Raw genomic sequence first — 14,001 nt, forward strand, 5'->3', positions numbered from 1 at the left:
GTTCAGGAGGAACCAAGAGTTGGCGGAGAAGCAGGAGAAGAAAGCCTTGGAGGAGGCCGAGAAAAATTAGAAAGGGGGAAAGAAGTTGCCCAGCTCGGGGAACAAAGTAAACAATCGATCGCCCCGCTCATAGTGCAAGCCGCCGGTCCGGATGCCCCCGATATCATAGCAGCTGCGGCAGCACATGGATTGACCGTAACGAGTGCCGTAGAACAAGCGGCCACCTTAGGTATCACTCTTCGTGCACTCGTTAGGCCTTGATGAGGCGCCAATGAAGGACGTAGTATTTACATATGTGGAGAATGGCCCTCTCGTCGAGCCTCGCGCAGGAAGAGGATCTACCTCGACAAATGAAAGGTCTGCTAAATTGGTACAAGGGTTACATAAAACTTAAAAACGCCAAAGACTATATTTATGCGGAAGTTAGATATGAGCATCACTTCAAACATTACTATATAACAATTCATCGGAGTGAATTGTTCCAGCTGTTCAATCTGCGCGAGCTCGACAAATCTATCATCAATTGCTACGTTCTGTAAGTGATTTATTAATTTCTACCCCATCTCGTTCATTGCCTGCACTATATATATATATTGTCCTAACTATTTTGTTGTGTACGCTATTATGCAGAATGAAGAAGCGGGAAATGCGAATAAGGAACATCCATGATGTTGGGTTCATTGACCCACACATCGTTAATTCATATGTGTTAGAACACCACCCCGCCGACGTGGAGGAAGACCTGTGGCGGTTTCTTAGAAAACAGGAACTCAAAAGTGATATTCTATTTCCTTACCATTTTGGGTGAGTGTTTCTGTCTTGAGCACATTCTCTTTTGTTTACTCCATGCATGATATGTGGCTAATCGATGAGTTATGCATGATCGTGCATGTATCGTGTCCGCAGGTTCCACCGGATTCTGATGGTAATTCAATTTCACACCTCCACAGTTCTCATCCATGACTCTCTCGAATATGGATGCGGCGCTTGGGCCGACATGAGAAAAATGATGCAAAAGTAATTATTTTCATTCATTTGCGCTCTATATCGATCGGCCTATTTCGTTCATTTCCTAATATCAAGTAACTAATTAATAACTCTCTTGTTCATTTAATTTTCTTTGCCTCGTAGAGTTTGGAGACGGTTCGTAGATGAAAAGGTCGGTGAATTCAAAAAAGAGCTACAATTTAGAAGGGCAAGTGCTCTGGGACCGGGGATATTCAGCCACCAGGGACCAATCTATGTGGATACTATGTTTGTGAGAGGATCCGGAGATACACCAATGAGCGGGACCAGTCGTCTGAGACCAACATCAAGAGGAATAACCTCCGAAAGACGCTTAGTCCAGAAGCTCGCTTCCGACCACTTCAAGAGGAACTAGCTGGATGGTTCGCGAGGGAAGTCATCGATCCTAGAGGAGAACACTACGTAAATTATGAAATTGTACATTCATATGCATGTATATATGTAGTACCGTAGAATATGTGAAACTCCTTCAAAATTAAAACCCAAAAGAAATAAAACAATACAAATTAAAAAGAAACCAGGTTTGGGGGGGGGGCTAAAACCCTAAACCTCGCGGAGGCCTTTAGTCGCGGCTGGCCGGAAGAACCGCGACTAAAGGTCCTCCGCCCTGGCGCTCGCCTCGCCGCCCACGTGGACGGGCCTTTAGTCGCGGTTCGTAAGGAACCGCGACTAAAGGGGGGGCCTTTAGTCGCGCATAATTGGTCGCGGTTGCGCAACCGCGACTAATGGCAGTTGCGAACCGCGATCAATGGCCGTTTTTCTACCAGTGATCAAGCATTTCCCTGATGCTGACCCAGCGAAAGGGAAGACACGGATATGCTATGATGGCACTATTAACAATACGACAATGAAGAAGGCCAAGGTTGTCAAGTCACAGAGACCATGGAGGAAACCCCTCGAAGGACATGTGAAGTTGACCGTTGATTGTTCGTTCTGCTCGAAATCTGGAGCAGGGTGCAGCGGAGGAATTCTGAAAAATGAAGGAGGGGATGTTATTATTTCAGCCAGTAGTTACCTGCCATGCATGTGCCCACTTGAAGCTGAACTCGAGGCATGTCGACAAGGTATTGCTTTGGCTCTTGACTGGTCCAATCTTCCTTGCATGGTATAAAGGGACTGTTTCAAGGCTGTGAAGATGGTTAGCTCAGGTGAACTTGATCTTTCGCCACTCAGGCTTAGTCCAAGAGATCAAGCATCTGATCGATGCTTTGCATAGTCTGTCTTTTGTTACTATTAGTCGTGAGCAGAACCTTGTAAGTCATTTGTTGGCAAATTTATGACGTACTAGTTCTAGCTCTCGGGTCTGGCCTAGCTCAGGCCATAAGAATGTGTTGGCTCAATGCCGCACAAACTGATATATTAATATCAAAGGATATCAATTGCATGCATCCTCTGCAACAATGCAATATCCTATTTGTAGTACGGATGCACACAGCTAAGAAAAAGAAAAGAAAACTAAGAGAAGAAAAAAAATCCCGCTGCGGTATTTCAGCCCACATCCACCACCAAGACAACACCTGAACTCCAGGCTCTCCAAAAGCGACGCCTCCAAAAAGAAAACAATGCATAAGCGCCGTCGTCGCCAATCGAAAGATCTTAGGTTTTCACTCTGAAGATAATCATCACTCTCAAAACAAGGTCTTCAACCATGTCATTGCGAGGGACAACCAATTAAGGTCAAATCTTAGATTTTCAGCCTGAGAGGTAAGACTCTGAACTTCACCTGTGTTGCCGCCCCACTTGCATATTGATGTTACAAAACCCATAATACCAAGCAAGTTTCTCAACAATACAGAGACTCGAACCTCCATCGTTAGTCCTCGAATCCGGCCTTCATGATATTCTTCGCCTCTACCATGAACTAGAAAGTTATCTGATGGCAACACAGAATAGAGCTTTGCGCCGCTCCCTCCAGAACTAAACGGTAGAAATAAAAGCATGGGTCCGCACTGTAATATCCCGGATTTATAAATTATATTTCTAGTATAACAAAATAGATCAACAATTTTAACCATTGGATTTATTTTTCTAAGCGTGTGTTCAGACCAATTCCGATTGAAGAAAAAAAAACAAATAAATAGATACACAAACCCAACCGGCTTCCTATCCTCACCAGACGCTCTGCCCTAGTCCACCGAAGTCGCCGCCGCCGCAACGAGAGGTGCCAATCGCCATCCAGGCAATTCGAGTATAGATCTTGGGCTGCTGGCGTTCGAGCATCCCTGGAGTCATCTGCCGCATATTCCTGGAGACAACGCCGCACTAGAGGTGTTCCTAATCATTGACTGGTTTGCCTCCTCGCTGGACCTCTGTTCTTCTTTTCTTTTCCATGAGCGATTTCTCAAGTCTGGGCTAAAGCGTGGTTAGGGCTAGCAAAGGAATATATTGCTTCAACTTTGAAATTGTAGTATGGCCGCTCCACTGATGGATCTGGTAATTTTAACTAAAACACATCTGCTGCCTGTTGGTGATGTATCGGCCCGTGAATTCCTGATCATTTTTGGTTTACAAATCTAGCATTAATAATTGATGCCATCAAATTCTAATTACTTCCGCCTCTAATTTGATAGTTTGCACTTGGTTTCCTTGATGCACGACTCGTCTAGGATTTTCGTACGCACGCATAAGCCTTGGAGCAGGCATAGTCGTTGGTAGCTGTTGCCCGTTCTCCTCAATTCATGTTTTAAGCCTATACACTGTATAAATAAGAATGCGTAAACCTTGGAGTAGCATAGCTGTTAGTAGTATCAGTTCTTGTTCGGAAGAAAAAAAAAGTATTACTGGTTTATTGTTTCCTATTAAAATTAGTCTGTCTAACGAAAAATATGAACCAGTATCTTGATGCTTAATAGTAGAACGTATACAAGATAGATTTCTGAGTGTGGATTCATCCACAGGTCCGAGGATTTACGGTGCCGATATTAATTCTTCCGCTGAACGCCGAGGCTAAGGCAAGTGCATGACGAGCCCCTTGTTTCTGTATGATTATTCATGTGTGACTGTTTCGTTGCTTGTTCTCATTTGGTTCGAGATTCTCTTATTTGATTTTTCAACTCAAACTTGTTCCGTTATGTTTCGCTATACATTTTCAACATCATCGCAGTTCTTATTTTCAAAGCTAACTTGGTGAGAAACTGTTCATAAGAGGCTAGTTCCGAATAAAGTTCGGTGAGAACTGTTAGCTTATGAGCTAGTCCGAGGGCAATTCTTTTCATGTTAATCCGGTGAGAAACTGTTCCGAGCGGCTAGTTCCGAATTCAGTTCGGTGAGAACTGTTAGCTCGTGGGCTAGTCCGGCGACATATTCAGATATTTGGTTTCGGTCTTCAAGATAGCAAAGATGTTCCATGTTTCACTGTTCATGACTGTTCTTATGGTTCCAATTGTACTTGCTGAGTATTTTTATACTCACCCTTGCGTTTCATTTGGTTTTCAGGTGCCAAGTAAGCGATATGCATGGGAGACGGGTGTAGCACCACATCACATGATCACATATCATTAGACGTTCTTAGCCAACAATCATACAACTATCCTAGTTCCTGTAGCATGTTATTCACGTATCTATGTGTGTCTTTCGAAAGTACTTGGTGTGCCCCTTTAGTTGCTCGGATGTTTTTTCCCTAAAGCTACTAGCTGAACTGTGAGCTATATCAATTTTATTGGTCAGATTTCTAAATTGCTTGTCAGTGATATCTTATCAACAGCTGCAGGATCATCTGGTCGAGCACATATGGACGCTTCGAGGCAACATCAACTAGTTTCCATTTGATTTGTTTAAAAACTTGTCTTGTTTTGTTGAACTGTAACGTTTATTTATAAAAATAAGCCAAATGTTGGTAAAACTAGTCAAATTCGCCGAACTATGCTGGATATTTGACTTTGATCGTTTCAGGGACTTTTTTTTCTGAAAAACATCGAACATCGGTGTCTAATGGGGAGACGGTTGAAACTTCGGCGCTTCCCGATCAAAACTTTTGGCCTACCGCCGGATTTAGGCGTGGGGAGCGCTAATGGGCTAGAGATGCTCTAAGAATCTGCTTAGGGCATGTACAATGGTACAACTCAGCTGTCTGTAAACAGGTGCCACCTATATAATTTGGTGAGCTGGATGGGAGAGAAGAAGAGAAACCGGAGGGGCCGTCGGTAGATTTGCAGACGGACGATTCCCGTGAAACTCGCTCGATACAGACGGCAATTCTGCCATTGTATGCATGGCGTCGGTACTTGCAGCCCCAAAATAAAACTCCCACTCTCAACTTCCCGTTTTCTTCTTCCTGAAAAGTAGGATTTTTATACCGCTGCATGCAACCTCCCTGAGCCTATGCAGATTGCTGAAAAGACACCCGTTGTAAGAGGCGTCTGAAGTGCTGTCGATACATGACGTGGATATCTATTACAGACAGCTTCCGTCTAAACTAATGTACATGCCCTTATGTCGTGAATTCCGAGGTAGCGTCTGCTCCGACTGAAGATTTTTCTTTGTTCGTCCGAAGAAAGCTGAACGTGTGCGATGCAGCCGTCCGATCCGTCCAGCTCCGCGCCATGTTCTCTTCCTCGAACCGCATTCGCAGCCAACGAGATCCACCTGGCGACGCACGCGCTTGCTTGCTCAAGTCGTGGTAACCGCCGCCCTCCTTGGACTTCATCCAGCCAACGGCACACCAAGATTCCAAGTCCCGCACAGCACAGCACTCTCCGACGGAAAAGACACGAGCTTCTCCGGGGAACCGTCGTTACTCGTCCCCCCTCCGCCGCGTCTCTCCCTGGGGAGCCGGTTCGGCCCGCGATGCGGCCCAGGCTGGGGCTCTGGGTAGCGCTCCTCGCCGCGGCGGCCCTGCTGACCGTTGGCGGCGGCGGCGGGGTGGCGGCCGCGGAGGAGGCGTACGTGACGCTGCTCTACGGGGACGAGTTCGTCCTCGGCGTGCGCGTCCTCGGTAAGTCCATCCGCGACACCGGCACCCGCCGCGACCTCGTCGTGCTCGTCTCCGACGGCGTCTCCGAGTACTCGCGGAAGCTCCTCCAGGTATGCGCGAGCGTTTGTAGTTCAGTAAGGGAATTCAGCACAGTGCTTAGAGCATTTCCACCGGCGCCACGCAATGCTCAACCAGCCTGTGCTCAACTAGATCATTCTCTAGTCGAGAATAAACACGTACATCTCGAATTTCTTCATAATTCTCGAGAAAAGCGGCAAACTAGGCCAGTACCAGCTCAACCTGAGCAACAGATTGTTTCTTGCTTCTTCAAGATACTGAATTCCTCCCAAGAAAAACAAAAACCTGAAGTCGATCACCTATCAACAGACTTGTTCTACGGCCGAAGAGTTGCAGCATTCTCGTTTTTTTTTTTTTGTTACATCCATGTTTTCAGATCCTGTTGCAGACTAACACCCATCTTTGATATACAACAGGCTGATGGGTTTATGGTCAAGCATATAACATTGCTGGCTAATCCTAATCAAGTGAGACCAACAAGGTTTTGGGGTGTGTATACCAAATTAAAAATATTCAACATGACTACTTACAGAAAAGGTATGGTTGAATAATAGTCTGATTTGATTTCTACTCTTTCATGAGTTTTTTAAATAATGACTAATCCATGAGTTTTTTTTCATTTTTTTTGTTACATATCACCTTTGGTGTAATTAGATTTTATTTTACTATCTATCATTGGTTGAGCTTAGCATATTTCTCATAATCAACTATTGTCCAGTTGTTTATCTCGACGCAGACACCATTGTGGTGAAAAGTATTGAAGATCTTTTCAACTGTGGAAAGTTCTGTGCAAACTTGAAACATTCTGAGAGAATGAACTCCGGAGTAATGGTTGTTGAGCCATCTGAAACTCTTTTCAATGATATGATGGACAAGGTTGACAGCTTACCTTCCTACACGGGAGGTACATTTCCTTAGTTATTGTGCACGTTCTTCTTTGCATTTTTGTTCCCTTTTTCTTTTTGGCTAGCCTAAGGTACTCATGCCTCTATTCTACTCCAATTGAAAACAGCCCTAGGTCCTGTACAGTTTTGCATCTTCTATCTCTGGCCCACGGTGTGTCAAGGAAAATAGTAGTTCATGTTTCAGGAATTGAGATGAATTATATGAAGAAAATACCCTTTTACTGAATATATGTATTACTTGCTAAAGATTTTTGTATAGTCTGGGAACCTCTTTTCTCCAGTCATGTTATGGTTAGAGCTTTCAGTTAATTCACAGTAGGTGTTTTTTTTGCTGGGAATTCAGGGAAGTGTTGGTGCTACGCATGTACATATGTGTAGTTGTGTTTGTTGCTGTCCTTTTCGTTCTAAACCTATCACTTACGTATATTTTATATCATTTGACAGTGATTTAATACATGGTTTTTTGATGCAGGGGATCAAGGCTTTCTCAATTCGTATTATGCCGATTTTGCCAATTCCCGTGTTTATGATCCCAATAAACCTTTAATACCTGAACCTGAAACGCAACGCCTTTCCACATTGTATAATGCTGATGTCGGTCTTTATATGCTTGCCAATAAGGTTATACTCTAATTCACACACTGATCACATGTTATTATATTACCTTCTCTACTACTGATATTTCTACTACTATTTGCATAATTTTCTCTATATCATCATATAATTATGATCTCTGTGTACTCAATCCAGCATTTAGTTTATTCTCTTTACATGGTAACAGATATCCTTTGGATTTAAGGAATGGTGCTAACAAAATTAATATGGATTGTATTCCTATGCCTCAGTTCCGTAGGATTGAGCAAACACTCCATCCTTTTCTTTATACTCATTCGCGTAGGATTGAGGCACTTTCCTGTGTTTATCCTGTAGTTCCATCCAAATGGCTATTCCTTCAATTTCCCTGTGTTTTGCCATCCTCTGATTTGCACTTGCAAACCTGTCAGATTCCTTTATTTTTCCTATTCCTGTGTTTCTCAATCATGTGATCCAAAGAAGCAATTGATTTTAGTACACATATTATTATCTTTATTGAGGACCTATATATTCAAATATGTTTAAAATAGAATTTAAATGTTTTATTTACTAAGCATTTAATGTTTTATTTGAAAACATCTTTCATACTTTATTTGAACATTCTGCCGTACTTGACTAGAGGTAGAGTAGAGGGATACTTTCTCTCGAAATATTAGAATTAGATAATGCCCCACCCCTTCTTGAAAGGAATGTTGCATCACAGACAGAAAAAAATGTTTGTTTCAAGCTCTCTTCACATAGCAAGGTTGTTGCTGAGTTTTTGTCTGATCTGCCCAAAATTACTTTTTATCATAATCCTAACTACATCTTCTGCAAGACCTTCCCTTTCAAATTCAACTTAACCTGGGTTCGAAATTTCGAATCCTCAGCTCCTTTATAAAATGACAAGGCGTTTCTTCCCCTTGGACCTTCATTTTATTTGCGTTCACAGAAATTCAACTTAAATAAGACTGCTCGACCTAATGACTGGCTCGGCTCAAATAAAGACATCCTTTTTTTAGAAAAAAGCACATGGGCCAATTTTTATTTCTGTTCTTACGAATAAAAGTAGAACACATCTCTCTAAATTGATTTTCCAAATCCTGACCCTTGCATGAAGATCTGCCAACTGACAATTCCTGGTTCGGCTTTTGTTTTTCGAAATCCCGGCCCACTCCTAGAGATCTGCCAACTGGCAGTGCTTGTTCGAACACTGTTTTTAGATATCCTTGTCTTATGTTTCTATAGAGCATGATTAAGTAAAAAATGTGGTCTTTAGTGGCAAAGCACAAATGTTTCAGAATTGACACAAATGTTTGAATATCATGTACTAGCACAAGTATCATGAGATTTGGTACCCGAAGACCTTTAGCATCCTTATGTGAATTTGTTGTAATATACCATCTACAGCCTGTTGATTATTTGTGAACCACACCTTCTTACATTGCTTCAGTGGATGGTTGATGAGAAAGAACTCAGAGTTATTCACTACACTCTTGGGCCTCTTAAGCCTTGGGACTGGTGGACAGCCTGGCTTGTTAAACCTGTTGTTATATGGCAGGTAATTGTCTAATTTTTTTAGTTTTATATAAAACATTAGGCAGCAAAATGGTTTCAATGAATTTGTGTTATTCATGGTTGCAGAACGCTAGGCAAAATCTTGAAGAATCTCTTCCTGGAACTGGTGGAGGGAAAAACCCACATGATCAGCTGGTGATCAAAATTCTTTTCATTCTTCCCTTTTGCATGCTGCTGTGTGGTTATTATGGATCATGCTTTCAGGTTAAATTCCTTTTTATGCTGAAAATATTTCCTTTAATTTCGAACAGAGGGAGTAGAGAATACGATATTTACGCTTCATAGCACTATCTTATGTTTTTCAGACTAATAAGGAACTGTTGAGTATAAGTACTTTGTGTGCTTTTGCTCAACAAGCACGCTACAAGTTGAAGTCTGAAGAGGCACTTCCATCCTATTCAACAGTTGGAGTTACTTCATCTTCCTTCGGTATATCAAATCAAAAGGTTGGTCCTTTTTTAACTATAAATGGTAGATTGCTGTTCTTGCTATGGAATAAACACATATTACTGTCGTTGCAATAGATGACTGAGTAAATTTGTATAATCTATAAGATGGGCATCATTGTTTTAAGAATACGTTTTTTTTCAATTTTCCCTAGCCATTCTTATGTAGTAGCCCTTTATTCTCTGTCAGTAAATGGTAGCATTCTAAACAACTGTGACATCAATATACCATTGGAAATTCTTTGTACTTAAATTTGTCTACTGAAAGCCTGTAAAATCTTATAAATGGCAAGGTCTTGTTATCTTGGACAAACTATTGGAGTGTTCATGTGGTGCAAAATCATAAGTGGAGGAGCTATATTTATGCTGTTTTTACTATATTTCAGTTATGTCCTGATTGTGATCATGTGTATCATATCCCATGCCGTCTTTCTACTAAACTAGCTCACATTCATGACGATAACTTGATTACTTCTTTACTCTCTTGCAGTTATCTAATGGAGCATATCTGAAGTTTCCTTCTTATTTCAGTGCAATCACTGTGCTGGTCTGTTTCATTTGTGCATCAGTATCTCTTGTGTTTGCCTTTATTATAATTCCACGGCAAGTGATGCCATGGACGGGTTTGCTGCTGATGTTCGAGTGGACCTTCACGGCGTTCTTTTTGTTGTTTGGGAGTTACCTTCGTTTTGTATACAAATGGGGAAGTTGTAGTGCAAATAATGTTGGCTATAGCAGTTTGGATTCATCAGAGAATCATACTGGCACAGGTACCTTAACTTGTAGAAATTTCCTGCAAATTTGAAGTTCCTTGTTGAAGCTAAACGCGCACTCTGGTTTGGTTGTAGGCCATCAGCGGAATACATCTGACTGTGACAGAGCTTCGGCTTTCTACTGGATGGGGATGGCTGCCATATCTACTATAGCACTATTATCACCAACTGTCTTCGGCATAACTGCTATTTTTGGAAAGTAAGATACCGGGTGCCTTCTTGTCTATGTTTCTTCATTTCAAAGGAAAGTGACAGAGTAATCTGACTGTAACATGGGAATTCAGTTATACCGGCTTTCTAACCCGTGGAAACTATATTGAGTTGTGATTAACGTCAAAATGTTTTCTGGAAATTATTTCTGAATATGTCATATCTAATTGTGACTTGTAGCCTAAGGACTTTTACATCTGCATTGCAAGGTTTGCAATTTTGCTGTTCTTCGTGCGTCTGTACTGTCTTAACAAATTCCAATCCTTTGGCAGGCTTGGATTGATGGTAGCGGGTGGTGTGGTGCTGGCGTCGTTTATGACATACGCTTCAGAGCATCTAGCTATGTCGGCCTTTGTCAAGGGTCAGAGAGATAGATCGAAACGCCCTGAGAGGTAGAAGCATTTTTTTTTGGATAGTAATTACATGGCATATGGTTTGTAATCAGAATATTCTTATGATTCGTTTCAATAGAAAAGGCCAGGAACAAAAATGTGATTCGTTAAATGGAACACAACTATATAAACCTCTTTTAGCTCAGTTTCTGGTGGGGGGTTTTCTGAAGATGGGACCCCTTGATGTGCTTAGCTGAAAATGACTCCACACCTCTTTCTCTATGGGCAATGAAGCACGAGATGAGCTGAAGATTGGAACACTCGTCATGAGCCAATCATCTGCAAGCAGTCTGCAATCCAATTTTCCTCCGGGGGAGCAGCCATAGGAAGTAGTAGTATTTTACTTTGCCTTCGAAGTTTATCTTCCACACACTTTGAAACTACGGCTGTGTAGTACTTCCAAATTTCCGACGAAGTGTGTATCATACGCAGTCTTGGCAGATAATTTGCCATCTGAGCTTTGTCCCTAGTGACTGTGACGAATCTGCTGCCAAAGATGTAGTATTCCATCCGTTTCTGCACTCAAACGGTCTAGACAAATTTGGCGGTCTAGACAAAGGAGTAGTTGATTTAGAACGGAGGATTACGAACTTAACAAGCTGAACATCGTTGCATATTTTACTTAAACCATTCTCGAACCTTCCATTTAATAAACCATCTTTAGCAGATAAGCACTTTTTGGCAGGTTGAAAAATTCCGGTGCCCTCTCCTCGGTACCCTGTCCATATAATCCATCTATCACTTGATGAACTTCTTGTGAGCCATCTCCTAGGCCGTGTTTAGTCGTCGTTCACATGCTTTTCTTTTTCTTTTTTTTTGACAATCAATACCACATATATTCATAATAACAAATAGTACATGGTAGAGATACACGAGCTGTCTCCAGCAATTACAAAATAAAATCTAAAAGATACTAGAAAATCTTCGAGGTCTTCAAACTCTTTCTTCTTCCAAGACATAATTTTGTACTTTTCTGAAGGCAGCCAAAGATAGATAACAAACCATAGACCTGTAAATACCAACGAAGGTTCTCCCATAATTTTAATTTGAGCCGCAATGCCAAGGTTGCGTGCACGCGCGCAACCATTAAAGTAGTCAATCAATATCGGCAAGAGTACCAACACCAGTATGTCAGGGAATAAAAACCGATCTGCCTTGTCGACGTTGATGGAGAGCCGAGAGTACGAATCACCATTGTCGAGGACGTAGCAATCGGGACAAAAACTGCGAGGATAATCCTCCTCGCGGCAACCATGAGAAAAGATCCAAGATCGATCCGGCGAAGCAAGATCCGAACACCCATACCTAGATAATTGTAATCTTTCAACACCACCATTGACGTCGGGAAGAAGATCTCGTCGTAGAACGAAAGGCCGAAGATCACTTATTGCGGACGATGCCATCTCCATTGCGGGGAAACCAACAAGAAAACAGACGACCAAAACCCTAACATAGACTAATGAAAAGACTATTTTTATTGAAAACTCCACGCATAGATCGGGTTCCCCGCTCCTCCCGACGCCGGCGAAGCCGACCGGAGGAGGGGGAACCGATCTATGGAGGAGGACGGCTAGGGCTTTTTCTTTGGAGGCGGCGGCTGAGAGGACTTTTTATATATCCGCAATGAAATAATTTTACATGCTTTTCTTTTTCTAGTTTTGACTCGGTGGAGAAGGTTTGTAACATCAAGCGAGACTAAGGGTGTGTTTGGTAGCCCGGGGCTACTCAGATTCTCTCCTCTCAATCGAGATTTTGAGGAGATTCATTGTTTGTTAGACCGGCTCTTCCCATCTCAACACTGCCGAGGGGATACGGAAAAGTGCTCAGAGCCGGGCTGAGGAGCGAAGCCCGAATCGAGCTTCGCTGCTCATCCGGGATGAGCTAATCCCGCAGAGTACTGTAGCAGTGGCCCGAGTCCCCCCCCCCCCCCCAGACCCAGTCCCGCACGCCATTCCCCCTCCCACGCGGCCCGCCTCCTCCTCATCGCCTCCACCAGCGCTGCTCCCGACTCCGCCACCAGCCACAGCCTCGCGCGCCGTCGCGGCCTGGCTTCGCCTCCACGGCCTCGCGCGCCGTCGCGGCCTGGCTTCGCCTCCACGGTCTCGCGCGCCGTCGCTGCCTCGCGTCGCCTCCACGACCTCGCGCCAATCGTCCACGACCTCGCGCGCCGCCGCGGCCTCGCGAGCCGCCACGACCTCGCGCGCCAACACGGCCTCACGCGCCGCCGCGGCCGCTCCACGGCCTGGCGCCGCCGCCACGGGCCTCGCGCTGTCCAGGGCCTCCCGCGCCGTCCACAACCTCGCGCTGCCGTCCGGCCTCGCGCGCTGCCGCGGCCAGGCTTCGCTCCACGGCCTGGCGCCGCCGCCACGGGCCTCCCGCCGACCTCGCACGCCGTCCACGGCCTCCCGCGCCGTCCACAACCTCGCGCTGCCGTCCACGAGCTCCAGCCACGGCCGCCATGGCCTGCACAGGGACCCGATTGCTTTTATATTTTGTATTTGGGGACCTGATTGCTTTTTATTTTTGTATGGCCCGGCTCTACTCATACATCAGTACCAAACAGCTTCTCTACTCAGCACCTCTCAACACACCCGACCTACCAAACAAAGGCAAAAATCCCAACTCAGCATAGTTGGAGTCAGCATAGTTGAGGAGAGATGGAGAATCTGAGTAGCCCCGGGCTACCAAACACACCCTAAAGGTCTCAATGGGACTTTTTCATTCAATTTTTTTTCCATGCACTAGCACGCTTAATTTATGAGTTTTCCGTCCCGTTTCCAAGTGTTTTGCGCGCATGTTAATGATATTAGTATCATATCAATCATATTAACCTATTGGTCACGATGTTACACTTCTTTATTGTTTGAATTCCAAATAATTTTTTTAATAAATAAAAGTAATGATGTAATGATAATTTTGAATAAATAAATAACAATACTTTTTTAAATATATTTTTTTGCAAAACCTAAACCCTGATTTTTTTTCAAATTTTCCTTTGGCAGTTTGAGAATCTAAAAATTAGCTAATCGGGTAAATCCCGGTGAATTTGGATGTAACTTTTCGCATAGATATATTTTCGTATATTAAACATTTTTTCAAGTTTGTGTG

General features: G+C 43.5%; 1 protein-coding gene across 1 annotated transcript; it reads left to right on the forward strand.

Annotated features, from left to right (window-relative positions):
* The first annotated feature begins 5,811 nt into the window (after positions 1-5,811).
* On the forward strand, positions 5,812-10,918 carry LOC124687684 (inositol phosphorylceramide glucuronosyltransferase 1-like). Its single transcript, XM_047221445.1, has 10 exons — positions 5,812-6,048; positions 6,433-6,553; positions 6,735-6,920; positions 7,394-7,542; positions 8,948-9,055; positions 9,139-9,276; positions 9,378-9,518; positions 10,009-10,288; positions 10,367-10,490; positions 10,774-10,918. Exons 1-10 carry the CDS (start codon positions 5,812-5,814, stop codon positions 10,895-10,897), a joined length of 1,608 nt encoding a protein of 535 aa, XP_047077401.1. The 3' UTR covers positions 10,898-10,918.
* The last annotated feature ends 3,083 nt before the right edge of the window (positions 10,919-14,001 follow it).

The sequence above is a fragment of the Lolium rigidum genome, chromosome 2 (assembly GCF_022539505.1).
Source record: "Lolium rigidum isolate FL_2022 chromosome 2, APGP_CSIRO_Lrig_0.1, whole genome shotgun sequence".
In the NCBI taxonomy this organism is placed as follows: Eukaryota; Viridiplantae; Streptophyta; class Magnoliopsida; order Poales; family Poaceae; genus Lolium; species Lolium rigidum.

What these genes read in the sequence shown, in the direction of transcription:
- LOC124687684 (XM_047221445.1), top strand. Translation starts at nt 5,812, where the DNA reads ATGCGGCCCAGGCTGGGGCTCTGGGTAGCGCTCCTCGCCGCGGCGGCC. An exon ending in TTTATATGCTTGCCAATAAG is followed by an intron (nt 7,543 to 8,947) that starts GTTATACTCTAA and finishes ACATTGCTTCAG; the next exon opens with TGGATGGTTGATGAGAAAGA. An exon ending in TCGGTATATCAAATCAAAAG is followed by an intron (nt 9,519 to 10,008) that starts GTTGGTCCTTTT and finishes ACTCTCTTGCAG; the next exon opens with TTATCTAATGGAGCATATCT.